This window comes from Poecilia reticulata, linkage group LG20 (genome assembly GCF_000633615.1).
Source record: "Poecilia reticulata strain Guanapo linkage group LG20, Guppy_female_1.0+MT, whole genome shotgun sequence".
In the NCBI taxonomy this organism is placed as follows: domain Eukaryota; kingdom Metazoa; phylum Chordata; class Actinopteri; order Cyprinodontiformes; family Poeciliidae; genus Poecilia; species Poecilia reticulata.
In genome coordinates, this window is record NC_024350.1 from 15,891,317 (window position 1) to 15,918,368 (window position 27,052).

The 27,052-nt window shown below is 40.5% G+C and overlaps 3 protein-coding genes across 7 annotated transcripts in view; 1 reads left to right on the forward strand and 2 right to left on the reverse strand.

Annotated features, from left to right (window-relative positions):
• Positions 1–13,706, forward strand: part of nck1b (NCK adaptor protein 1b) — a 39,161-nt gene extending 25,455 nt beyond the window's left edge. For 2 of the 3 annotated variants that reach the window (XM_008396175.2, XM_008396176.2), the window contains exons 4-5: positions 9,039–9,796; positions 11,419–13,706. In XM_008396175.2, the coding sequence (XP_008394397.1) occupies positions 9,039–9,796; positions 11,419–11,619 (959 nt within the window). In that variant the 3' untranslated portion in view covers positions 11,620–13,706. Of the gene's footprint in view, positions 1–748; positions 934–9,038; positions 9,797–11,418 lie in introns of those variants that run through there. The other variant, XM_008396178.2, reaches the window with a different exon arrangement.
• Positions 13,707–16,778: 3,072 nt separating this feature from the next.
• bdh1 (3-hydroxybutyrate dehydrogenase, type 1) lies at positions 16,779–20,248 on the reverse strand. Of its 2 annotated transcripts, none has more exons than XM_008396173.2 (5): positions 19,945–20,248; positions 19,560–19,670; positions 19,045–19,186; positions 18,812–18,964; positions 16,779–17,980 (listed from the first exon to the last, which is right to left on the reverse strand). In XM_008396173.2, the coding sequence occupies exons 1-5, from the start codon at positions 20,155–20,157 to the stop codon at positions 17,514–17,516; spliced, it is 1,086 nt and encodes a 361-aa protein (XP_008394395.1). In that variant the 5' UTR covers positions 20,158–20,248; the 3' UTR covers positions 16,779–17,513. The 2 variants fall into 2 exon arrangements, with proteins under 2 accessions (XP_008394395.1, XP_008394396.1); XM_008396174.2 differs by lacking the exon at positions 19,945–20,248 and adding an exon at positions 19,808–19,938.
• A 1,040-nt stretch (positions 20,249–21,288) lies between these two features.
• Positions 21,289–27,052, reverse strand: part of gyg1b (glycogenin 1b) — a 16,060-nt gene continuing 10,296 nt past the window's right edge. The window contains exons 5-8 of one of the 2 annotated variants that reach the window (XM_008396170.1): positions 23,896–24,022; positions 22,903–23,119; positions 22,183–22,221; positions 21,289–21,956 (exon numbers count right to left, since the gene is read on the reverse strand). In XM_008396170.1, the coding sequence (XP_008394392.1) occupies positions 21,807–21,956; positions 22,183–22,221; positions 22,903–23,119; positions 23,896–24,022 (533 nt within the window). In that variant the 3' untranslated portion in view covers positions 21,289–21,806. The remainder of the gene's footprint in view (positions 21,957–22,182; positions 22,222–22,902; positions 23,120–23,895; positions 24,023–27,052) is intronic. The other variant, XM_008396172.1, reaches the window with a different exon arrangement.

The window sequence follows — 27,052 nt, forward strand, 5'->3', positions numbered from 1 at the left end:
TGTGGTTGTACATTATTTTATGTCGGGGAATCAAACTTTAAAAAGATGCCTGAAATGCACTCCACATTTTCAGATATTTGGTTGTATCTTTTTTTTCTCCACTTCAAATAATAAACTACTTTGTTGGTCACACAACATCCTAAATAGTTACACTATAGTTTTTTTGTAATACAGAAAGAAAATGTACAAAAACACCAGGCATTGTGTAATCTCTGATTAAATATGCCTCTTTCCTAATCTGTGCTGTGGGTGGTTGGGTCACACGTGGGCGAGTAAGAGGAGCAACTCCGGGCTCACACTCTGATATGTTGTGTGGGAGGAAAAGTTGATCTTTTTGTTGCTGGGCGTGAAGTTGTGTCATTGCTTAAGAGGGCATGATGTGTCTGGAGACGGCTCTCGTACTGTTTGGGAGTGTTTCTGTGTTTAACGGCTTCTGTTCCCTGGGTTTGTTGTAAACCTATGAGTGTTTCTCAAACAGCTGTTGTCATGTGAGACTTCACTGAGTCACTCTGCTGCTTCCCCAGAGATTCCTCTTTTTTTTCTTTTTTTTTTCCAAAATCCTTTTCATTTAAATCTGCTTTATATATGTTTAGAAAATAGCCTTTTTACTTTTTATGCAGCATGGAGCTCTTGTGCTCTGTGTCTCAGCTTCACCCCCACCCTCTCCTCACTCCCCATTCTCTCCTACTTCTTGAGGCCTCTTGCAGTCTGCCTTCCAGAGCTGAACTGGAGGCCTTTCTAACCTGTGCCCTCATTGGCTAACCCTTGATCACATGGCCTGCAAGTGGGCTGCCCTTCTCTGCAGTCCGCCCAGCTCTCAGGGTGTTCACATGGAATAACTCCACAGCTGCAGTGGGAAGAGAACAGGGACTGCGAAGGAGACTGAGAGCGAGCCCAAAATGGACATGGCTAACCTATTCAAACATTTCTTTCGTGAGTTTTAAACTTTTCTCGCCCTTAGTTGCTCCATAAAGTTGTTTTGACTTGTTTTGTTTCCAGTTATCTGATTTCTGTTTGTTTGTCCCTCTGAACTCCTCGGAGTAGTTTGGTTTCTTTGAACGACTCAGGAAAAAGATGTCGGGTCTTTTTTTTCTTTTTTCACTGTTTGTTTTTAAACTTAAAATATCAGATTTTTTTTGCTTTGTCTGAATGTCTGTTTCAAGCTAACCGAATGAAAGCGTCGGGATCAGAACGGGCAGCAACAGATTTTAGTGTGAAGCCATTTGGTCTGACAAAGAGAGGCTGTCCCAGTGTGTGTGAGCGGCTGCAGACGCTGGGTGGATATGCTTTTGAAAAGCCTGCTGCTGAGCCCAAGCCTGTAATTGCCCCGGCAATCCTTCTTTCTTTGAATTCACGCAGGCACAAAACTCACACACAGGCCGGGATCTTGCTTCATTGTTTTCTTCCAGCGTTTACCTCATTGAGGTGGGCTACATCTTAGTGGATTACACTGTCATTCTCTCCAGCCGGTTCAGGAGTATCTCACGACATCGCAGATGGCTGTTTTCTTTTATGTTTCCCTCAGGGCGAGCTCCCTGGTTCTGGGAGGGTCCCCCTGCCGCCGATCATGAGCTACAGTTGAAGGGTTCTCATGTAAGAACACTGTAGTCATTGTGCAAAGAGGAGGAAGGGGGTCCTTGATGATTGATGGGACTCGGGTTCCCATCTTATGCACCTCTCATGGTTATCAGAGGAATGTCAATGGTTTACATCCACACTGACACACTTTTTTAAAATATATATATATTTTTATATATATATTTTTTTTAACAAGGCCGTAATCTCACCTTGATATATCCTGGCTCTGTCTGCAGGAATCTCATTGACTGCTTTGCTTGTTCTCTAGCAGGAGGTGAAGAAGATAGAGATGAGCTAACAGACATTTTGCTTGTGTAAACTCTGTAAGCTGCTGCTTTTTCTCTCTCTCTCCCTCCTTCTGTTTCTCTCTGGCTCCCCTCCCTCCTTTTTCCTGTTTCTCAGCCTCCCCAGCAAGCGGAAACTCTAATTTGAGCCACATTTCTCTCTTAGCTCAGTGCGAGCCAAAGAGGAAGTGAGAAGTCAGAGGGAAGTTGAATCATATCGTTTGGGATTGTCTGTTGGATGGCTCGCTCCTCAATTCCTGCTTATTTTCTCCACATTGCTCACTCCTGTATCCTGACTTAAGTGACCAAAGAAAGGGGAAAAAAAAAAAACTTCTTATCATGGCTAGGCCAAGATTAGTGTGAGTAGTCCAAGTCATTCATGTCCGAGATGTTTTTTTTCCGCTGTAAAGCTGTACCACCACAAATTGCTTTTCCTGTTTTCTGTTTACATCAGAGAAAGTGAGTAGTGGTCTTCACAGAGCCATAACAGTAAGAACTCTAGAGATTGCCAACTTTCTGATTGGTCTTAATGTAATAGTCATATATCACATCTGAAATACGTGTTTTTATTAGGACAATCATCCAAGATGTATATTTGGTTCATTGAATCTTAAGTTGTTGTTTGTCTTTTTTCCTGTGTGTTGAAATTGGTTACAGTCACTGCAGGAATTTACACTTAGTAACTCAGTTGAGTATTAGTTCAAATCCTGAGCACATCTTACTGCACAAGAGCTAGTTGGGAAATTGAGTTCACCATTGCAGGAGGTGGACAAGTTAGTCAGAGATATGCATATCTTAGAAACATGGATTTTCAACTAAACAAAACACTAACGGACTGTTATTACCCGCTAACAATAGCTTTCATTTTGAGTCATTTTCAAATGACTCAAAAGGCAATTAAAACAGGTGGTTTACATCTGACCAACATTACATAATTATTTAATATCCGAAAAGTTTACATCTGTTCTACTACAGGTAGTGGATAATAACTCGACTGGATTGAACTAAGCCCTTAAAGTGTCTTAAAATCTACTACTATCATCTGGTTTGGGTAGCGCTGCTAGCATTATTAAAATAGCAGCTTGTGTGTGTAAAGATTTGCATCCTTTCTTTAACTTTTAAGAACTCAAAGTGTCCTTTCTGAGTCCAGCTTGTTACATAAAGCACATGAGAATAAAACAGAGGAACTTAGTTGTGCAAAATAAACTTAATCTAACCCAATTATTGAAGGTCGTAGAGATGCATTAACTTCTTCAAATGTAATCCCAATATTAAAGCTGTGTCTGTGCATTAAAAGTGTCTCTTTTTAAGTGTGAAAATTCTATTGGGTTCTCTCACTTACACAAACGTTTACTCATTAACATACCACCGATTTTATGATTTTGGCTGTTTATTATAAAGGAATCCACAGAATCCTAAACATTTATTAGTGAGTCCATGCATGTATATTGACAATAATGCCAATAATGTTGTTTGGCAAGTTGAATTAACTTTCTCTCCAAAGTCAATCCATACACTTTGGGTAAAGGTTTGAGAGATTGAGTTGCTTAGGTACACTGTTAGTAAAGACATCTTGACTGTAGAAGATGGGAGAATTGTGGGTTAATTACTGTCACAAGATTTATTATAATGGATGCAAATGGATGTTTTGCTGAAATTGAGTAGCCCTACGTTATTCATGTCTTTCTGATTAGCTGAAAGATAATGGGATGAAAACAGACTTAACAAATTATGTCTCCATCCTTTAATTTGCGCTCATGATTCCAGCACTGTTGTAATGATGAAGGTGAGCGTGGATTACCATTAGGTGGAGTATGGGAAGTAGTTTCCTAATTGGTTGATTTGATACAACCTGACAGATCGCAACCTCAAACGCACTGTAGCATCTGTCATCAGCAGCTTTGCTCGGCGGCACCTCTCCTTGAACTCTGCCCCATCACAGAGATCGATGGTTGCCTGCATTTGAAGTTGAAAGTTGAAAGAGCTCTGCACGCTTCCTGTGTATCCATCAGCCATGTTGGCAGACCCAATTGAAGCCACGGCCTCTAAAAGGCAGCCCCAACCGCGAATACGCCGACTCACTCGTGTGCGCGCTGTCCCCCTCCTTTTGATTGACTCACTCAGCTTCTGGCTCAACATGCTGTCATTACACTTAATGCGTACGTCTCTGAGCAAACCATATGGCTGAGGACTGCTGTTTTCCACTACATGTCCGAAGACATATTGTTGTCATGAACTTGCAAAACTCCTCCTGAGTGTCTGCAATCAGGCGGCAGACATTGCTGCACAGTAATTTTAAGCAACTTGACTGGAATTGCGAAGTAGGATGTGACGGCAACTTTCCGCAAAAGAGGCAGCAGGTCGGTTTGCTCCGACCTGACTGGTTGGAAAAAGCGTCAGTGTCAAAGCAAAGGGATGTTAAAGGCCTGTCAGACAGGCTGACGCGGGGTGTTGTCGTCCACAGAGGAAGAGCCCTGGAATGGAGGGAAGCCGGGAGGTCGAAAGGGCCCTGCCAGACAATGGACAGCCAACTAGCATAGGCAGGCCAGAGTTTGGACAGAAAAAAAACAACAAAAAAAACCTCATTCCTGTATGTCACCGGTAGCTGGACAGACTTCCCGGCACTTTCTTCTCTTTGTGTTGTTTCGATTCATCTGTAAACAAACTTGTTTTTTCTTTTTTCTTTCTTTCTTTCTTCCTTTTTTAAATTTTTTTATTTTATTTTGAAGGAACCCAACATGTGCGTGTTGTGCTCTTCGTCATTGTTTGCAGTGATTTACAGCCATCTGATTCTGTGTAATTTCCTTCCCCCACATCCCTCTCTCAGGAAGCACGCAAGAAAAAAAAAAAAGAGGCATGTGATGTCGTACGAGAAAAGTTTCCAGTGCACAGTGTTTTTAATTTCTCTCATAAGGTTTTCCCAGCTTGCAGCAGAGCCGCAACAACGTTTGCGGCTTTGAGGGGAAGCTGAACGCCCCACGCTGTATGTGCTTACAAAGTTCAAGTGGTTGTCTTTGTTTAGGATTACTGTCAGGTGTAGAAAATGAGGCAAAATCGGGAGAGGGGTATTTTTAGATCTCTGAGCGGTGTCTGCTTCCTCTTTCAAATGGCACTTTCCTGTCATCACAAATACATATTTTAAATAACCAAGTGACATACAATATTTGTATATGTTTTGTGTGACATATAGAGAAAGAACTGCGACATGTCACCACGTAGGAAAAGAAATTCAAATATTTGCAACATTTTATGACAGTAAATTTTTCCCCTGAGCTGGAAATTGGGAAATTTAATTTGGAATCTCCAGCTATAGTGTACAGTGTCATGACCTTTGAACTTTTCTATTTTCTGTGACTTGGTATGGGCTGGCTCTTTATCACAGTAATCACAATAAAGTTTAAAGCAGAAAGAAACAAGAGTTGTGTTACAGTTCTAATAATATTATAAATACCATTAAGATAATATTTTGATTTAGATACATCAACTTAAGAAAAAATACACAATGAATGCCTAAATTTGGTTGAAATTATCAAGTATTTATTGAATTATACCATGCCATCTGCAGGTAGGTGCTTAGCAAGTGTAGTTTAAAAAAATGTTAACTCACTGAGTGATGGATTGAAGATTTTTCTTTACGAATAGTAGAATTTGTCCTTCTAGCAAGCGTTAAGTGCGATAGCCTCCTTTCATCCAGCTGACTGGCAGCGTGCAACAGCAGCACCGTTAACTGTACTTTCATATACCTAGAGGAAACATTTGGCTGCCCTACACTTGCATTTAACTTTAACTGGGAACAGTATAGAAGGACAAATGAAAACAGTACTTTTTAAATCCTCAGTATGCCTTGGTACGGGTGATTCCTACCACCGTCTTCACTCTGTTTATTAGGATAAGATGTAATAGACAAATAAATACTAATATGTAAATACGAATTTGAGGACTATTAAACATTTTTATTGTATTTTATTTTTTACATATAATCTGACACATATGTCGTGCGTTTGTATTCATCCCTGTTTAACTTTAAAACACTTAAATACGATTGAGTGCAACCAAGCACATTTTGAAAACACCTTGTAAGTACAGTGTGTTTGTAGTTGTAACAATGCTTCTCTTGACCAGTAGGTCAGATACTGAAACCCAACCCCTTTCTTTAACTGCGTCAAAACCATCATTGGGTTCTGGAGGGTTTCACTGTAGAGCGGTCCCACGGCGGCTATTAGTCCTGAACTCAACCGTCTGGGGTTCCACTCCCAACTTTCTGGAGTTTTGCTGCATATCTCCAGCTTTTCCCATTCTCTCTCTGCCCAATTCCTGCCATAATGTGAATTGTGGCGACAAGCACCTCAAAATGTAAAATAAAAAGAATCTCCTCTATTGAGAGTTTACAAGCACATCCACCTTCATGGTATCAAGTATTGACTACTATGAAGTGCTTTTGTTTACTAAAAATCTGATAATGGTAACATGGTAAAAAAAATCATGCAGGTCCTTAATTTTCTGTTTAATTAGGAATCAGTAACACTTTTCTATTTTACAATCCTAAGTAAAAATACGTTTTGCTTTCTTGGAGATCAGAACCCAAAGAAAGGCAGAAATCTGTAATAGTTAGACCCTGATTTTTGCTGTGCTTTAGTTGGATTTTGCTAGGATTTTCTGTGATGGACCTACAAAAAGTGTGGATAATTGTGAAGTGCAAGAGAAATAATATGTAGTTCTTGGAATGTCCCACAAATGATCAGAAACTTGTGGTGCACAATTGTTTCATCCCCCTTTTATTCTTATTTGTCTAAACAAAATCCAGTTCCAAACAGATTCCCTTCAGTCTGTGGTTTCGGAAGTCTCTGCAAGATTCCTTCCTGCGTTACTTCTGTGACATTACGGTTGCAGATTTCCAGCTATTTGTACACAAATGTCCAAAACTCAACTGAACACACAAGCCTGGCTGATTATCAAGGAAAGCACTAGCCAGTATCTGTTAGCGCCACCTGAGCTCAGTGCAGCTGTGGCCTTCTCTGGAGAAGCGTTTCCATTTCGTGTGTTTGATGTGAAAAGATATTATCTCTGCTAAACTGTAAAGGAAGCGCTCCCACGCAGCCGACAAGTGAATTCTTCTGCATAACTCCAGAACACCATGATAGATGAGGTTTTAGGAGAAGCATTGCTCTCAGTAGCAGCCCTGTATCTGTTAGCTGTGCAGGCAAATCCAAACTCCCCATTACTTACCTGGCTGCAGATTGAGCATCTATGCAAATGCTGTGGCTCTTCTTTTTTAATGCAAAGCATTCAGGGAACCAAAGCAGACAAAAGCAGTAAATGGACACCAGTGACAAGGCCAGCGATAAGCCTTTCCTTAGATAAAATGTAAACTTTGTTATCTCTCTGTTCTCATTTGGAGATTAAAGATGTCTCTATCAGTAGTTGATGGCCTCCAACCTTCATTTGGGCTAAATTAGGTCACTTCCAACCATAAAGGGTCCAACTGCAGAATCTCTTTTTAAATTGTGCATGCCAGGAATTTATCTGATAATGTTCCTTTTTGTGACGGAAGCTTCCGATCTGTCCTCCGATATCTCTTTTTGTCTTGTGTGAGTTGGTAGAAAGATGCCTGACTGGCATGTGTGCAGCACGTAACCTCCGCCTCCAGACATCAGCTCTTAACACCCTGTCTACACTCTGTACTTATGCACAGTGGTGGGACTAATAACAGGCTCTACCTGGAAGCAATTTGACGTTGGACTCTGAGCCCTACTGTGAAATTTGTCTGCTCCCCTTGAGTCAGAGGCACCTTTCAGTAACAATCCATCTGCGGTAAAGGACACTCGCGTTTCCCCAGCGGCTGGGATAACAGACGACGCACGCCGTCCTCCCAGCGCAGTCCCGGAGACTCCACCCTGCTCCACCGTGTAATTTCACCCAGCTGTCTTTTGATTATGCAAGCAATAGCCTTGCAAACGTAATCAGAAATGAGCCTAAATCTGTCACCGTCTGTGATATCAGCGTCTGGTTGGGCTGAGCTGGAGTTGTTTAAACGTTATAAAATGGTCACGGCTCTTCAACAATGAAACTACAGTAACTCCATAGAGTTGGAGAGAAGTAGAAGAGTTTGAAATCAGGATGCAGCACGGCCAAGGTGATTATTGCAATGTGATTAGTAGCAATGAGGTTGTAGCTGGCTGAACTGTTCTGTTCCAGGGAGTTCAGGCTGACCGGAGTGGGGGTGAGGTGTCTGATTTTAGTATTAGGTGACGGTACACAAAGAAAACAGTTTCTACAGGATTTGTAGGCCCATGTCAAAACAAGTTTTCGTCCCATTCAGTTTTTATTCCACCATGATTTTTGTTGTTTCCTGAGCACCTAGACCTAATCCTCAAGAATGTATTTAGATTTAGAGCGTGGGGGGTTTGGGCTCTGATGTGAAAAGGAAAGGATATTTAGAAAGCCTGTAATGCTAATTATTGCTTCATTTTCTTTTTCTTTTCCTTTTCATTTCTTGTTTAAACTTGTCCCACACCATTAGAAAGTTAGGGGGCTGGGGGGCAAAAAGATTATTTTGGCTAACAGGTATGGGCAAATTTATTGAGACCTCTGCTAAAAAAAAATGTCAATAGCCTCAATGTTTTTTTTTATTTTTTTATTTTTTTTTATGCAGTAGAATAATCTCACTCTGATTATTCTACTGCATTCAGATATTTAATATGATTTAAAGTTTTTCAATCGGGTGGAGGGGAAACAATTAACCAAATTGCTATTGCCACAAGTGGGAATACCCCTGCTGTGTACCTGACACGTGACCGTTGCATATAAACATTAGATGTCAATTAGTGTTAAGCAGGGCATAACGATGCCAAAAGCCAATATATCTTTTATCCCCCTTTTTTAAAATCTGTTTTGACATTAAAATAATTACTGTACTTTACTGTTACCAACTTTGTATTTGGTTTGATTTCTGAAGAGGATCGCCAAATTTGTTTAATTTTCTGAGATTGTTGACTTGAATGAAGAAACCACTATATCTGTAAATTCAGGCTGAACTGTAAAATATGAATTTATTTTATTTCTTTGAAATGGGTATAGGTGAGTAAGTATTTACCACCGTTATAAGGGGCACCAACAAATTTATCTGCATTTGTAGATCTCACTGCTAATCATCTTTCTGTTTTTTTTGTCTCCTAGGAATTGGGAAGGTAAAGAGCAGGAAGGGAGGGATGAGAGACACCGCTTCCAACGCCGACACGGACATGAGCACCGATAACGGCGAGAGGCTGTACGACCTCAACGTGCCTGCTTTCGTCAAGTTCAGTTATTCTGCGGAGCGTGAGGACGAACTCTCTTTGGTGAAGGGCACGCGGGTGGTGGTGATGGAGAAGTGCAGCGACGGCTGGTGGCGCGGCAGCTACAACGGACGGTCTGGCTGGTTCCCGTCCAACTACGTGACGGAGGACGTGGATGGGACGGCGGGGGGAGGGGGCATGGGCGGCCTGGGTGATCCGGCTGCCGGATCGCTGACTGAGAAGCTGGTTGACGTGGTAAGAAGCAGCACGAACGGAAACAGAGTGTTGCACACGGTTCAGGCGCTTTACCCCTTCAGCACTGGCAACGACGAGGAACTGAACTTTGAGCGGGGCGAGGTGATGGAGGTCATAGAGAAACCAGAGAACGACCCAGAGTGGTGGAAGTGCCGCAAAGCAGACGGACAGTTGGGCCTGGTGCCTAAGAACTACGTTACTGTTCTTGACTCCAGCTCCCATAAATCCACAGCAGGGCCAGCCGGGCCTCCAACGCCTGACTGTGACTACATCTCGCCCTCAGGCAGCGGGCGCTTTGCTGGGAAGGAGTGGTACTACGGAAAAGTGACGCGCCACCAGGCAGAGGTGGCGCTAAATCAAAGAGGCATGGAGGGAGACTTCCTCATCCGAGATAGCGAGTCATCGGTCAGTCACTAAGATCTGTTCATTCAAGGCGTTGTTCAGAATTTCTGAGATTATGTTCTGTTAAAAGTTTATAAGCACTTACTATCTTACCTCTAGTTGATACAGCAGAGAGGATTAATTATTGAGCACACCAACATTTCTCACTCTTGAAGGGAGTAATCAGATTAGAATGTCATGTTAACATCAGTACCAATCCAAGTAATCCACGCCTACAAAGAAATCAACTCCAATTAGTCAGTAAATTCAGATGTGTGTTAATATTAGGGGATGATGCAAGATTTCTTGTTACCAAGGAAACACACAAGAGACATGTTAGAAGAATACAAGCCCAGCCCTCTCCCAAGACAATGTCAAAAATCTCACGAATAAGGTTGCCAGCAGTGTGGAAAGACTAGTTTGATTTTCAGATCACTTACAGAGAGCTTCAAAAAAGTCCAGAATTTTTGTGAAAACCACAATTCCTTTTAGAAATGTCTACTGCACAAGACTCCACTGTTGAAGTAAAAAGATTTTCAATGTCTTTAAAGTTGGTTTAAGACTATGACAAGTCAGTTCGCTACTGGGAGAGTTTACTGTGATCAGATGGTTGAAAACATGGCGTTGGGCCGTCTTTGATGATTCAGTACTGGCAGATTTCACGTCAGTGAGGGAAGGAAGAATGGAGAACAGTGTCAGAGGCATTCTTGATAAAAATCTAAACAAGAAATTAGGGTGGATTTTTCAGCAAGACAATGTATACAAAAATAGATCTATGTTATTTACCCAGTCAGTTAGCTAACGTGGGTCTTATTTATAGTTTCTGTTAACATCTTTTTCCTAGAACTGTTTAAGGGCACCTGAAAAATACATGTGAACATTTTGGGTGTCTTGAAGGTGTTGTTACCCTGAAAGTTTTTGATAGATTCTACGCTTCTTTTTTTCTGCTGTAAAGTTCTTGCCATCTTTGTCTGGTATAAATGCAACTAAGTTGTACCCAGAAGACTATAGCTAAGGGCTAGTCTCTGCAGAGCAAAGACTGAAGCAGATTTTCAGCATTTTAAGACTCTGATCATTATAATTTATAAGAACAGTATTTCATGTGTTATTTGTACAGATTCCAACCAGCATTAACTGGTAAAAAAATATTTGAAAGCAAACCTATTACAGCAGTTCAAGTTAACAATATTCTAGTTATATATACATCTCTTTTGTTTTTCAAACCATGTTAACTTTGACTATGAATGTTTTCTAATGCTCAATTCTCAGTTTGCGTTTCACACAGGAATATTACCGGGGTTGCACGATCTCCTTTCTCTGTCTTTTGTGTAAATAATCATCAGTATTAATAACCGTCCAATGAATGCGTAGCAATGGCTTAAATATACTCATTGCTACGCATTAACGTAAACCCTCTGACATTTTTAAGATTAGAGGTACTTTACGGTTTAAGTCCGCTTTGGTTTTGGGGCCCTTTCAATGCCGCCATTAGCTTCAGCCTCCGGAACCAGCCTGTCTGAATACGTATTATCTGCTGCTAAACTTTTAACAGACCTTCTCTTTAAAAATTCTGGATTTTTCCTTTCCTTCTAATCGTTCCTGTTGTCCGTGGTCACTAATCCGAGTTTTTCCTTCTACTTTTTCAGCCAAATGACTTCTCCATCTCCCTAAAGGCGCAGAGCAAGAACAAGCATTTCAAAGTGCAGCTGAAGGAGAACCTTTACTGCATCGGACAGCGCAAATTCAACTCTATGGAAGAGCTTGTCGAACACTACAAAAAGGCTCCCATCTTCACCAGTGAGCAGGGAGACAAACTGTACCTGATCAAAGCTCTGGCCGCATCCTGATCCGATCCTCACACACACACACGCGCACTCGCATATGCGCGTGCGTGAGCACACACACATGCACAGAGATTAATGGCTTCCATATATAAAACAGATCCTTACACCAGAACACACACTAACATTTCTGCTCCAAGCCTGAAGACTTAACACATCATCAGGACTTAAATGGCCACTTTGTGAGCATTCCAAGAGGAGATATGGAAAAAGCATGGGAGAGACGTTGAGAGAGGGCTGAAGAAAAGACTTTACGGACCCCGAGAGATGACTACAGGCCTCTTGGTCGCATTTTAAATTATCCACCTTAGGTCATAGGCAACGGCATGTATTTCACCCTTGGTATCTATTAGGGTTTCATTTAGATTTCTTTATGTTGGTAATATATAATCTTTTTTTTTAACAATTTCCTTTAAAGATGTGATTTTTACAATTTTTTTTTTTAAACTACACGACTGAGATATTTTTAGATGACGACTTACTCAGAGCCATGCCTACAGGTCTTACACGTTGACTCACTTTAATGTTTGTCTTAAAGCTTTTTTTTTATTTTTTTATTTTTTTTTTTTTTTTTTTTTTTTTTTTTTTTTTTTGCTTCTTTGTGGTTGTGGACACATTAATTCACAACCTCAGCTAATCATTGATAAAAAAAATCAAGTGACCAAACTATATTTATTTAGATTTGTTAGGATCTGTGTTGTTGAGATTGAAATGTTACAATGCATCTGCTTTTTTTTTTGTTTTTTTGTTTTCCTCCATTTCTTGTGCAAAGTAGGCTTTTTTTCTGTTGTTGTTTTTTTGTACAATAGAACTGCTTGTGCCACATTTTTGCTGTATCCACATCATGTGAATGTTACAAAGAGGAGGCAAATTACTCGGCGAATCTCATGATGCAAATAAGTAGAATAGTGTCAAACCAAACTCCCTTTTATCTCCCGTTAAGAGTCCATTTCACAGCTGGTAGAAATCGACTTTTTTTTTAATTTTTTTTACTAATACCAACTTTTGGGGATCTGTCGTTTCTGATTTTGATTGATTTCTCCCCCTGCCCCCAAAAAAGATTATAAAACATGAGAACAAATGTGTTTCAGGTTTGGAATCCAACAGCTTATGAAGGAATTACAAGATTATCCACATTAATGGACCAAAGTCCATGCCCCTAGCTGTTATCTGATTCCCCCTTTTCTAAATTAGAAAATGGCATCAAAATACATTTTACTGCAATCTGCAGAATTAAAATGGTGGGAGCTATTAGTTTTGTTGAAAAATCTATGCTCTTAATCTGCTGATTAAGCAAAAAAAAAAAAAAAAAAAAAGCAGATTTTGATCAGAGCCATGCCTACAGGTCTTACACGTTGACTCACTTTAATGTTTGGTTCATCTCTGCAAACTTTTTTTTATTTTTTTTTTATGACACATGCTGCTTTTTGATGGGTTTATGTAGAAAGTTTATAGCTTAAGTGTGCTTACTGATAGTGGGAGGAAAAATCATATTTTTCACAAATTAAAGCTGACCAAATTGGTCTACCCTGATCTCCGGTTGATTGGTTAGTGCACCTCTAGGTTTTGGGAGTATCTTTGTGTCTAAAGTTCACCGTTGGAGTCATGGAGTCCTTTTTTTTTTGTCATCAGGAAAAGAAAATGTATAAATCTAGTTCTCTGGAACAGAGAGGGGAAGTGGAGGACTGGCTCAGGCAGCCAACAGGGTGATCTCACCGCTCCTAAATTAGTGATTACTAAAGGGAATTGAGGGTCACTGGGAGGTCAAGTGTGCGTACTTGCAAAGCATGGATATCATACAAAAAAACCCCCCGACCTATTCCTTGCACAGGCAGAAAAGATCCAAGTTTCTAATGTACAGCGAAGGTCTGGAGTGAGCGTTTTTTTTTTTTTTTTTTTTTYWTTGAAAGGGGGCTAGGTAGAGTCTGAATGTGGAAGGGCAGCAATCAAAGCTGCAGCAGACAGAGTGCTGGCAGGGAGCAGCTCCAGCAGGGGGATGATGATGATGATGATCATCACAAAGCCTGCGATGATGAGTTCTCCAGCTGCAGCTGGTTGGACCCGGGCACAAAAAGAGGAGAGGATGAGGGAAGGAAAAATAGACTAAGGAATTGGAGAGCATGTTCCACTGCAACAGCCACTCCCAGTCCATCATCTACTAAGCAGCTGATTGGGTGTAAGGTTTTTGATGGAAGCATCTGAGGTGATTGGCAGAAGTAGAGACGGACCAATCAGAATGACCAATCTTCTACCTATCAATATCCATTTTTCTCCCCAATTGTTTTCTTTCAGAACCTTGTTACAGGAAGATTTAAACAACGTTATTTGCTGAGTAGTGGTGATGTCACACTGTGTGAGAGTCAGTTTTTCAAAACAAACACTTTCAAATCCAGCATCTTATGTTGGCTTTCAGCAGCGCTGGTGTTGATAAAACGCCGGTTTCCGTGCGTAGTTTCTGGAGAATGTAGTTCTGTATCTTATCTCATATAAAAGTCAAACGTTTCATCATCCAGCATTTTCAAAACCGATTTTAAAAAGCAAAACGGCAAATTTGCTACACTGTTTAACCCTCCTGTTATCTGCTGAAAGTCTTTCTTTCTCCCGCAGCCCAAATAAACCACTGAGATGTCATCAAATACAATTGTTTACTTTAAAATGACTTCTCAGATCTCTGAAACTGAAAAGGGCTTACTATGAGTCTTCTTTGCTCAGTAGTTGCTTCCACATTGAGGACTGTTGTCGGTGTGAACTGGAGGTACTGAGGTTCATTCAGGTTAATGTTTAAAGTGCTAATTTTACAGTTTCTTGAACAGTTTGTCTTAATATGGAGCATAAAACAAAACAGGATTATTAAGCTTTTGGAGATAACTGTTGATTTATAATTAAACTTAGCAATTAATTAGCGTTCCCATTTGCAGCTATGTGGATTTCAGTAATCACACTGGTTTTGAAGTTTTAAGAATTACCCTTCCCCCTCTCGATTCCAGGGTTTTGAAAATACCCAATCTGTAGCTATCTGCAGGATTCATTTGTTGTAAGAAAAACTTTTCTGTCCATGCCAGTACTTCCTTCCCCGGCCCCCAGTTTCTGCAGCATCTGTGATGCCACAAAGCATTAAAGTGAATCCGCCAACACATTCTGCCCCACTTTAAAGGATTTGGGAGAATTTAACGTGCCTTCACAGCTTTCCGGCAACCAAAGCTTTAGCTCCCCGGTTTTGGGTTTTTATTTATTTATTTTTTGTTCTTCCTCCTTTTTCTCTTTAGAACCCGTACCTCCCTCTTCACTTATCACTGCTATCTGCTTACAGCTTTGCATGTGCATCAGCGGAGCGATTGGCAGATGCGTCGGGACGGCCGGACACATCCTCATAGGAAAGAGCATTTCCTCCTTTAGCGCTCACCAAATGTCATGGACTTTACCCCCCCCCCCTCCCTCCCTCTCTTTTCTCGGTCAGGCATAATACGCCCTTTTTCAGTTGGTGTGTTCCATTTCAAGTGACCTTACCATAGCTGACTTCATCAAGTATTAGATGAACAGTGAATGCCTACACGTAAATGATAAACATGTGCGGATGTTGAGTGATAAACACGACTCCAGGTGTGATGTAATCATGACCTAAATCTGTGTGAGCACCTCAAGTAACTTGTGTTTCAAAACGTCAACAGTTTAAGTTATCATTTTTACATCTTTATCTACAACTAGTGTAAGATTTTTCACTTTTTTTGTTGTTTTGTTTTTTTGTTTGTTTGCAGATTAGCCACATAAATATGAACGAACTCAATATTTAAATATTTAGCTTGATATTAAAACAGAACTACAGTATCTCCCTGCTTAGATATTGTAACTGGGATCTTTTTTTTTTTTTCATTTTACAATAAGAAGGAGGCTGCATGAGCAGAGCCTTGTAGCTGTACAAAAGAAAAAAAATCTGCTTTAAAGAGACATTAAAAGTCAGTTGTGACAGATATTATCAAGACTGTACGTCAAACTATTCGTCCTGATGGGGAGTAAACTACCCTGCGGTCTGAACTCGCTAAATGAACCTGAGATATTGTTAAACTTTCACACAGATGTCTTGATAATATTAAAAACAAGTGGCCCGTGTTTGATTTTGGTGCTTCCGTGCTGCTTACATTTCTGTGGTGATATTTGTCTCACAAAGCTTTTTTCTTTTTTCTGTTTTTTTCTTTCTTTTTTTTTATTTCTGTAAGTGAGAGTGAAGAAACAGATTCATGCTGTGGAATGATTAAAAAAAGGCAGTGCTGTGAAAAAAATGTAATGTTATGCTCTTAATACTGTTTTTATGGAGGGGAGACTGTCTTCAGGTGTAATAATTTAGAAGATTTAGAGTGTTCAAGATGTAATAAAAAGCAAAAAAAAAAGTTTTCTGCTTGTCTTTGAATGCATGTTATATTTTTAGGTTGATATAAAAAGGAGCACAGGTGCTCAGAATATATTAGATCGTAAAAACAAGTTAACCTTTTTCTGTTATTCAGCTCAACGCGGATTCACCACACATTTCAGTTATTTATTGCTGATAATTTAAATCCAAATTTCTGTCAGATTTAGACTAATGACTCATTTTTTAACACAATTGTGTCAGCCTATAGGGAAAAAAGTTTGGGCCATGCAGAAGTAATCCTTTGGATGGGATTTGCTCAACAAGCCTGTCAATATTGTGGTTATTCATGTTGCCTGTGGAAAACTTTGGAGTTTTCCCCCTTTTGCTCAACTTTCCTTCAGTATGCTTAGATTCAGCACTCTTAAGCACAGATACTCTTCAGCATCTTAGTGAGATTTTCTACTAATGGAGGGACAACTTGGTGAGATTTCTGAATTATTCATAACATTTGAGGTAGATATCGTTTTTGTAATTGACCTCATGTAATACTTTAGTTTTCGTGTTTTATTATTAGCTCTAAGAAATAATCATACAACTTTATTTTAAAAAACAGTTTATATCTGTGTGTAGTGAATCCTGAATCATGTTCTAATTCACGGAGAAGTGTCTATAATTCCAGCAGTTATATCTGTGATGCATGTGTGCCACCTGGCGGCCACTAGTAAAACTACGTCTACAATGATTCAGAGCGACTTTAAACAAACTTGTTCATGACTTTTGGTTTATTTAGTCAGGTTTTGAAAAAAAATGACACTGACTGTAGTATTTTAAAATAAATCACTCTGTTCATTTGCATAATTCAATATATTACATAACATTCCGCTTACAAAGGGGTAGTCCAACAACATTTCCTCTTCTTCCAAGTACCCTCATTATTCCCTTCAGTGTGAAGTAGTATGCTGGTTTTTCGTTGCCGCATGTGGGACAAAGTGAGTTTGTGTGGCTGTTACATAACTCTGGGGCAAACATCACAGCGGCCCTCAAAGTCCGGCCCCGGTCTGTTCCGACAACAGAACAGCAGGAGCCCTTTCAAGCTCGATTTGTCTTCGTGCCATAGCCCCCCCCTCCAAGCCCATCCCCCTTCACCCTCCCTAACGATTTGCATGAGGAAAAACATTGCAAAGTATCATGGTAAATAAAAGATAAAAAGGAACAAGCTCAAAGTTGATTTAGATAATATCACAGCAAGCAATAAAAGTGCATTATTGGTAGCTAGCTATAAGTATGCTGCAACTCTGTTGATACCAAACAAACAAACAAAAAAAAAAAGAATGGAGACTCATCAGAGAATAGATCTGAATACATAGTCTAAGCCAGACATATAAAAAAAAATAAACTGCAGCTATTTACTTACAGTTTAAAACATTAAAAAAAGTATTGAGGCTTAATCATGTGAATGATTCCAGGTGCTGAAGAATCAGAAACCCTACATCGGGTGAACTCCGGCTGATCTATTGCGAAATAGGAGACCGAGAGGAAGCCAAAACTTGGACTTTTAGAAGTAGAGCAGGTCGGACAACGCGCCAGGCAGGTGGGTCATCACCTGCATCCTGATCCACCAGTGCGGCTCCATGGGGCTGTACCGCGTGTACGGACGCTTCGACCCGATGGCGTCTGCGATGTCATCCAGAACCGGAGTCATGTCCTTCTCGCCGCTGTTGCAGTAAGAGCGCATCAGCGCCATGTACTGCTCAAAGTGGCTTTTCCCGTAGTCCTCCTTCACCTCGGCGGGGGCCTCGTCCCACAGCTTGCTGGCCGTGGTGGCCACGACGTCTCGGGTGAGGATGCCGGTGGCCACGATGTAGTTCCCCGGCTCGATGACGGACACTTTCACTCCCCAGGTCTTCATCTCGTAGCGCAGACAGTCGGAGAAGACCTCCACGCCGTGTTTCGACACGCAGTAAGGAGATCTGAGCCGGTTGCCCATCCTGCCGTACATGCTGGCGATGTTCACAACGCGGCCTGCAAGCGGGTAAGACGTAACCGCATTTATATTTATCGCTCGGAGTTTTGTTGTTCAAGTGGGGGCTTAGGTGTGAGTTTGCTGAACAGTCGGAAGATCAAAAATGGTCACTTTTTTCAATCCGTGAATGAACTACACTATGAGCTGATGAATGGAATATGAGGAATATGAGAATGTTGAGAGTTTTATCGTTGTGGATTTGGAAAGGATTTCAGATGTTGTGAACTCAGACAAATACGATCAAAGGGGAGTGATTACTTTTTTTTTTTTACATGAGGCTATATTGGTGTGGACAGCTACTGTCCTTTAACAAATGAAAACGTGATTTTTTTGTGTGTGTTTCCTAAGGTTATCTTTGATATTAATATTAGGTGATCTGAATCCTCCCCACAACCCCCAAGTCAAAAACCCAATTAATCAGATCAGCCTAAAAACAGATGCCAGAACTTAAGACTTTTGTATCATCAGCTGCCAATAAAGTCAGAAAAGAATTTGAATAAACATCTTGTGCTTTTTTTTTTTTAACCCAAAAACAATTAAAGTGTATTTTTGTGCATTCTTAAAATTTTTATTCATTTTGAAATCAAATGCATTATATTTACTACAATGTAGTGTTTTTGTTTTTACAATAAAAAAAATGCATCGTAAATTTTACATTTGCACCCTAAAGTCTCTAAAAACGGCTCTGATTGTGTGTTCACTGTACACACAATGCGTCTCTTTCAGATTTTTTGCACTTTGGACGCATCATTTTTTCGATATGTCAAGCTGCTTACACGAAGGTGGGCGTTAATAAGTAACGAACAGAGAAAAACCTTCCATGGGTTTACCTTTCGCCCTGCGGATTAATGGCAGTACAGCTTTGGTGACCCTGATGGTGCCCCATAGGTTGACCTCCGACACCTGCTTGTAGGTGTTCATGGAGGTGAACTCCACCTCTCCGAAGGTCGACACCCCGGCGTTGTTCACCACAGCCCACAGACCTGACGGATTCACAGGATCGTAATGAGTCAGCACACGTTTCATTTATCTGGATTAAGGGGTAATAAACTGTTAACACTACCTCTTTGTGAGTCCTCCAGATTGCCTTTGATGTGTTCAACGGCGTTTTTCACCTGCTCATCACTGCAGACGTCAAGCTGCACCACCTTCATGCGATCTGAATGAAATTCCTCAAGCTCCTTGGCACCCTCCCCCTCTTTGTCCTGCATGATGTAAAGAATATAGTCAGGCTCATAAACAACATTTGGTAAATCCTCCATCTGAGTGTCACAATTGCATGTTTTCATAACTCCATGCATTGAAAATCTAGCAAGGGAAACCTAATCGTGCACTAAACAAATCTGGAATTCATGAACACTTCAGACTTTGCTTTCTGATAGAGCTTTATTTGCTTTGCAAAGAATTTTTAGTCTCTGTGTGCAAAACTGACAGATATTCCCCAAAGCTTCAGTGGCAGCAACAAGTGCTCCTGCAAAGTATTGGCTCGCCCACACTTTAGTTTCCATTTTTGAAAAAACAACACCAAAAAAAAATGATTTTACTGCAGTTGTTCTGAAAACGATGTAGATTTATTACCTTTAGCAGACACCCAGCAAAGACCGTGTAACCGAGCGTGTGCAGATGTTTCGCAAGTGAAAGACCGAACCCAGTGTCACAACCTGTAATGAGCACGGCTTTTCCTTTCACCTAGAAAACAGAAAGCAGTCATGACTTCACATAATACAGGCAAAAAAAAAAAAAAATTAAATACTTCACTGTAAATAAGGTTGTCGGGCACAGAGCTGCAGCCGACTTCGCAAGGTTAATCCTCATGCACCGTTCACCTTGCACTCAAGGAGATTTTCTGACAATCTGAAGTCCTGAAGTTTCCTCTCAGAAATTTGCTGTGCATGTTGACACATTCCTCAAGACAGTCTGGCTAAATGTGTGGCAGGATCATAAGACTGCTCTGTCCCCTTACCTCAACCGATCCCCTGGGGAATCGAGGCGTCGCGACATACAGCACAAAAGCCGCGTAGATCACGACGATGCACTCGGTCACGCTCGTTTCCGGCAGCCCCAGCAACCTCATGATGGCGTTGAGGAGAGCGGGGAGCCCGAAGCCCAGCACCACGGTGAGGAGAATCGAGAAGGACACCAGGAGCGCCACTCGGAAAGCGGACTGAGGAGCCATCTTGGAGCGACTGTGTGTTTATTTTCCAGGAAAAGCTGTCTACATCACCCACCAGCGTGGGGTCACGGCACTGTACGACACGACACGCCCCCCTTCCTTACGTCGAATAGAGGTAAAAAAAAAAAAAAAAAATTTAAGCATGTCCTGAAACAGCTACAGATGTTCCACAATGTTAAGACCATAGACTGTGTTAAGATTAAAGGTTTAGTTTTTTGTTTTTTCAACTGAAGTTATGTGCGTCACTGTGACGCCGACTAACGGGACACGGTAAAAGCGGAAGTAACTCATCGGGAACCTCCTTGCCTTAAAAAAATAAAAATAAAAATCCGGTACAATATAGCAGACTTGGCCGAATAGGAAGGTCAACAACGTCACTTCGGAGAAACCTCTGTATGTATGTATATATATATATATATATATATACACAGTGCCCAAGTCAGTTATGAAAATACTCACAAGTGAGACATTTTATAAGGCGAGTATCCTGAAGCAAATATTTTAGAAAAAGATCACATTAGCAGTCAAACATGGTGCTAGAGTGATGATTTTGCTTGAAAACCCTCCACTGTGGCTAAATTGAAATTGTGAAAACAGTGGAGGCTTAATATATTTAAATACATTTCAGATTTTTACTCCAAAAAAAAAGTTTCATATGAACCTAGTAGTTACTCAAATTTCAATATGTGAAGTTGTCAAAGAATCCACTTTTCACTTTTGTGGTGGACATTTACCTTATGAAGTGGGGAAAGCATTTAGTGCTCCAAAATATCTTGGTAGACGGTGTTGAATTTGGACTCAAGTTAACTTAAGTGGATTTGGACCATTGAGCAGTCTTTTCTTCTTGGATCATCTGGCATCATCTCGCCATCAGAAGTGGCTTAACAGCTGGAGCTCATGTTCCTACATGGGCTCATGTTTGCAGATGACAGTCTCCAGCCAGTCAAGTTTAATCTCCTGTAAACAAACGTTCTAGCGTAGTTAACACTCCAGATCTTTTGTGGAATACCCTGGGTTTTTGCTAGATTATGATTACTGGTTCAGAAAAACTGAACCAGTTTTTTTTTAAGAGCCTTTACACTGCTTTTAAAATCCTTGAGCCAAGATACAAGACAGCTTGGAAGGAAAGAAAGCTCATAGAAATAGACCATTGCTTTTATTGCTTGAGGAAATACAGTTACACACCCACTATGCTGGTCGTCAAGTAAAACTTGTTGCAGCACAACCCAATCAGAGACAAAAGAAGCTAGCTAGCAAGGTGACCAAGTCTGAAGTTGCCTTTAAGCGTTGTAAACATCCTAGAAAAAAAAGCCAACTCTAGCACAGAACTAATGTTGACTTGAAAGTTTAAAAAAAAAAAGAAAATAAAAGTGATCTTTAAAATCTGCGTTACAAAAACAGCACTGACAAGAATTCTAAGAGTCTACCTTGAGTACATGCCATTGTAAACTTGTCATGTGTCTTCACAGTGTAACAGGGCAAATTGATTTTTAAAGCAGTTAGTCATTTTCCTCAGAGATTAATCTTCTTTGGACATTGGTGACAGTGCTGGTGAAGGGAAAGAAAGTTTGACTGCAACCCATTTACAGAGTTTTAGAGACACGGCGACCATTTGTTCAGACTGCAGGTCTTTTTTTTTTCCACTTGACTTTTCATTTGAGAAAAGCGTCAAGCTTCCTCTTTATGTTATCAAATGAGTCCATTCCCATGTAGTCTGCTTGGCCTTGTTCCCACTGCTCCTTGCGTTCTTCTGAAGTTGGTATGGGTTGGAAAGCCTGTGCGTGTGAGGAGCCACCTTCCCCCTAGGAGAAGAAATCCAAATCAGTAACTTTAATTTTAATTTGACAAGCCAAAAAAAAAAAAAAAAACATACATAAATAAAATAGTTGACACCTATTGTGATAACCACACCATGTGAATCTGTATTAATGAGCACAGGCAGACAAACCAAGCCTTTCAGTTTCGAACAAGTGAATAAGTAACAGCAATTAGGCAGGTGCCAACAGTTAAACCAAATCCTCTCCATACCTGTACAGTCTCACAAGTGACCAAGTCACTGTACTTGAACTTTGAGATGGATGGAAAGACAGAAAAGAGGCAGAATTAAAGCATGTACTTGCAGTGCAAAAGTAGCCAAAAGCATTTCCAGGCAGTTCTACCAACAATGCCAGTCTCTTGTATTCAAGAGCTCAGAGCACAGAGGAGTCTGCCAAGTTGGAAACTGAAATAAAGTTTATTACAAACTCCTTGAGTCAACTCAGGAAAGGTAGTGCTACGAGACATTAGCTGGTACAAGATTTTCACTGTAACGCTAATATCCTACTCGCAACTTGCCAACTGTAAAGTTTAAAAGCATTTAAAGAACACTCCAGTTTCATCAGGCTTTTATAGATTTTGATCAGAAATGTCCAAATTTAAATTGGTCCCTATTGTAAAAAATATGGCTAAAATGTCCCTCAGCCAGATGGCCAGCAGGATGAAACTGGTGAGGCAGACGGAACATGCATCACTTCATTAAAACAGCCAAACGCCATGAGGACTTTCAGAAATTTCATTGAAATGTCTTCAAGCCCTTGGAAGCTGAGGAAATCTTGCTTTAATAAAATAAAAAAACCCAGTCAATATCAGCCTCTTTGTAATGTGAATACAAAGTATCAGCTTAACCATCTGCACCTCTGATCCCAATCAGCTACACCCAATTAAGTTCGTGTAGAAGTATATATAAATTAAAAGTTTGATCTTTATCACCTCCACACATCCAGAGAGAAATGGCTTGTCGCCATACTGTTCCTGCAGCATTGGAACCACAGTGCTGGCATACAGAGTCCACCAATTCAGGAGGAAGCTGGGATGCATTGCAGGCTCCTGTACACCTCCTGAAATCTGTCTGGTTTTGCGGTCAAAAGTATAACTCCATGGTTTGGTCTTTCCAAGAAAGTGGACCACCTTGGCATTTCCCCCATACCTGTAGAGGGCAAAGCAAGATGTGACAAACTGTATGAAGCAAAATTCCTGGCATCTACAAGTTTGAACTATATTGGCATGAAAGACAATGTTGTCTCCTAGACATAATGTAACAGTGTTGAGGGACAGTATGAATGAAGTCCACAGCTAAAAATGGATTCAAAACAGTTTGAGGCTGGCAAACCCAAGGCCGACTTTGTTTTCATTCCTTTTGCCAACCCATTAAGCTCCATTGTTGACAACTACCAAACACAAGAGACTAATTTATGGACAAGGAAGTGCCAAACTGAAACCCTCTGGAAGAGGCTTGCTTCTAAATCCAGACTGGTGTTGATGTACAGATGCAGCTAGAAAGAGTGGGGAAGCTTAAGCTGGTGCACAATGAGCGATCCAGGAGGCAAACATAAAAAGGCCTTTAATAATCTGCACTATTTTAGGAGAGGGTGTCAGCTGCTGCGACCTCAGGATGGATATCCAACCCAGGCTGAAAGCCTGCTGGGTGACGCTTCAGTTGAGACTGGAATGCCACTGCTCATCTCCCCAGTAACTTGAGGTCGTGTCATAATTTTGCAACATGTTCATGTGATCAGGGGTCTACTTACGTCTTTGGTCTTCACAAGTTCAAAGTTGCATTGACAGACTGATGTGTTGTAACAATTGTGTTTTTCATACACAGGAAATGGCAAATGAAAACGCTGGTTTATTCAAATTACATTTACAGTTGAATTTTTGTCCCCCCCCTCATCATTACCACGAGTTCTGTAGATTGACACTTACTGCTTAAATGCTGGGAGGTAAGTGTAGATGGCTATGCTGCTGAGGTTGTAAATGAAGGGGAGATGCTTTGAGATGTCAGCTGTTGCCCAGTCACTGAAGAAACCATTCAAAACACCTTGGTCTCCTCCTGTAGTGGCAAGATAAAAACTTAATGGGTCGCGCAACACCAAACACTCTTTTGGAAAAATTCCATGATATACAATAACCTCTTGCTTCGATAACAACAGTCTACATAAATAAACCTAATTCCCAAAGTTACCATCTAAATAGCATAATGCAACTCAGCCTGAGTTTTGTTGTCAAAATACTGAGCCAAGTGAAAGTTAGTCTTTGCCAAAACTGAGTAACTGCATGATAAAAGCTGACAGGTGAGTGAGGTACTACAACCCATTAACTGAATGGATGTATGGGAACCTTTAGTACACTAAAGTTAGTCATAGAAATAGGACAGTTACTTTGGCGACCATTACATGGCAAGATTTTGACTCTAGTAAGCAGCTTCAGTTTAAATCCATCTCAATATTGCTCACATGCTAGTATAGTGTTAACATTTTCCCCTTTAGTGAAACTTAGATTTTCTATTGAAATGGGCTCAGCCAAGAGAACTTTCAAAATTCTGAACATTTAAAAAATGCCATAAGTAGAAGGTGACCAGTGAAGCAAAGCATACCTTGGAGAATGTGCCTTTCCACTTCCATTCATCACCACTCAATGCATGTAGTTACAGGAAAATGTTCCCACAAGTCTGAACTACTTGACTGACTGCTGTGGATATCTGAATTAAAGCCATTTGATTTGCTGCATGCTACAGGTAGTTTGCCTTTGTCCCAATTAGGTGGAGTATGGAAGATTTGAGCTCTTATGCAGTCAAGAAGTTGAATTTGAAGTATCCCCAACTCCTAGTAGGGTTACAGACACCAGTATGTTGCCATGCAAACTAGAACATGTCACTGGAGATGTGTGATTTGTTTCCCCTTCAAAAAAAAGCAAACTTTGTCCATAAACTAAAATTAGGTGCACTAGATTAGAGCTCCAACAATGCCAAGCCCCATTCAAGGCCAGTCAACTTTAAATAATCTGTTTAGACAAATATTTGCACAGACATTTTCTCCCTTTCAAATGAAGATGCTGGAGTGAACAAGCATTTCATGAGTTTGACCACTGAAGCAGACTTAACCTTCAGTAGCAAGTTGCTTAACTAAGAGCTGTTAGAACCCCTGTAGAGTCCTGACCAATGAACTATGAATCCACAAGCTCCAGTTTAAAGTGAACACAGCAATTTAAACTGGAGCTTGAACCCATCATCTCAGGATCTCAGAACTCAATATAGGACAAAATCTTCATTTTGAAGGGATGAGCAGAGCACAGAAAGAATGTGCCTCTAACTTTGCCAGTTTGTCTTGGCAGCAGTTAGCATGAAAGCCACAGATTGAGATATAGCCTCTGGGTTCAACTGCTCATATGCTCAGCAATTTCCCCTCACATGTTCTGATATTCAGAAACGCTGCACATATAATGTGCTGGAAGTAGAATGTTAAAGGTCAAAGAAGCCTCACCACATGCCACAGCACATGTGATAGGAACTTCCATGACTATAAATAGTCATGGAAGTTCACCTTTGACCACACCTTTGATAGACGCTGGCATGAGTTTAAAAACTGAAATAAACCCAATTAATAAAATGACAGATTTTTTTGTAATTAATGGGATTAGTGTAGAAAAAGGGGTGTCCTTTTATAAAGTTGTTATGTGCAAACTTCTTGCCAGAAAACTTTCAAACACCGACTCATTCCGGTTGCTGAAAGCACTGGCCTAAATAAGGCCATCTAATTATTTTCTCTAAAAAGACGGCCCCTGTTGGAATCTTTCACAGCATCACAAAAAAAAAAAAAAAAAAAAAGCAGCCAGTCATTTCTGCCCACTAACAAGGGTCAGCACTTCCAGTCAACAATTGCATGTTTATTAAACAGTTTTGAAGCCAAGTTTAAGGTTCTTTAAATTTGAGTACGATACAACGTTCACACCGGCACAAGATGCAAGTCATTTGCTGTCTACACGCTAATCCTTTACACCAAGTTTCTCAGTTTTGTGCCCATTGGCAGCATTGCCACATGTTAAGATTCAACTTTGTTGCAGATACCAGCATCATACAAGGTTAATGGAAGCCCTCAATATGGTGGAGATGTGGGAGCCATTTAGGTTCAATAGTAAGTATCATGCCAAATTGAGAAACCACAAGTTAACTGTTAAAGACTTAAATGGGACACATTTTGAATGTGGTATGCTGTCACTTCCCAGATAAGTTTTACATTAAATTGGTGCCTTGCTTTACCCAGAGCACAGCAAAATCCAGAAGGCAATAGTGGATCACCTTTTAACATGGTGAGTTCCTTCTTGCATAAACCATTTACTTCAATACTTTATAAACAGGAAGACCATTCCTTTTGCATGGTCATCCTTTAGTTTAGGCAACTGGTTCTGTGAGTAAAGTAGTCATCTTATAATTGGACGGTTGTAGGTTTGATTTCAGCTTCCTCCTGTTATGTGTCAATTTTCCCCTGGGCAAGGCCCTTTACCCAAAGTTGTCCACCGATCTGTGCATAAATCTGTGGATAAATGTGTGTGCGAATGGGTGAATGAGAGATTTTTTGGTGCTGAAGGGTTCAGATTGGTTACCCTCTGATACATGACATATTGACTATACAGTACATGAGTGGGTCTTTTTGGACCCATGTTAGAATAAATGTGTTTCTATGCTACTTTTGTCATTTTGATTCAAAATAATGTTTAGTATACTTTCTGCTGTGTTTTATTTCATGTTTGAAATATTTTCATTTTTCACTTTTTTAAGCATTTTTAGAACAATTGATACAACATTTTTAAAGTAAAATGACAACAGCAATTGTACAACAGCAATGTTGGAACAATGTCAGCGTCCATTATGCGTGTGTGGGTATGTGAAGGGGGTGTGGGTTAGAAAGAGCATGTTTCTTGAAAGCTAGCAAACCCAGATAACTAACATTACTGTTGTGACGGCCCTGGGCCTTGTAGGCTGGTCTTGTTGTCCCTCTTTGTGCTCCTCCCATTTGCAGGTGTGCCTGATCGGGTGATTGGAGTGCAGGATACTTAAAGCTGGCTGTCTCCGTCTTTCAGCGGC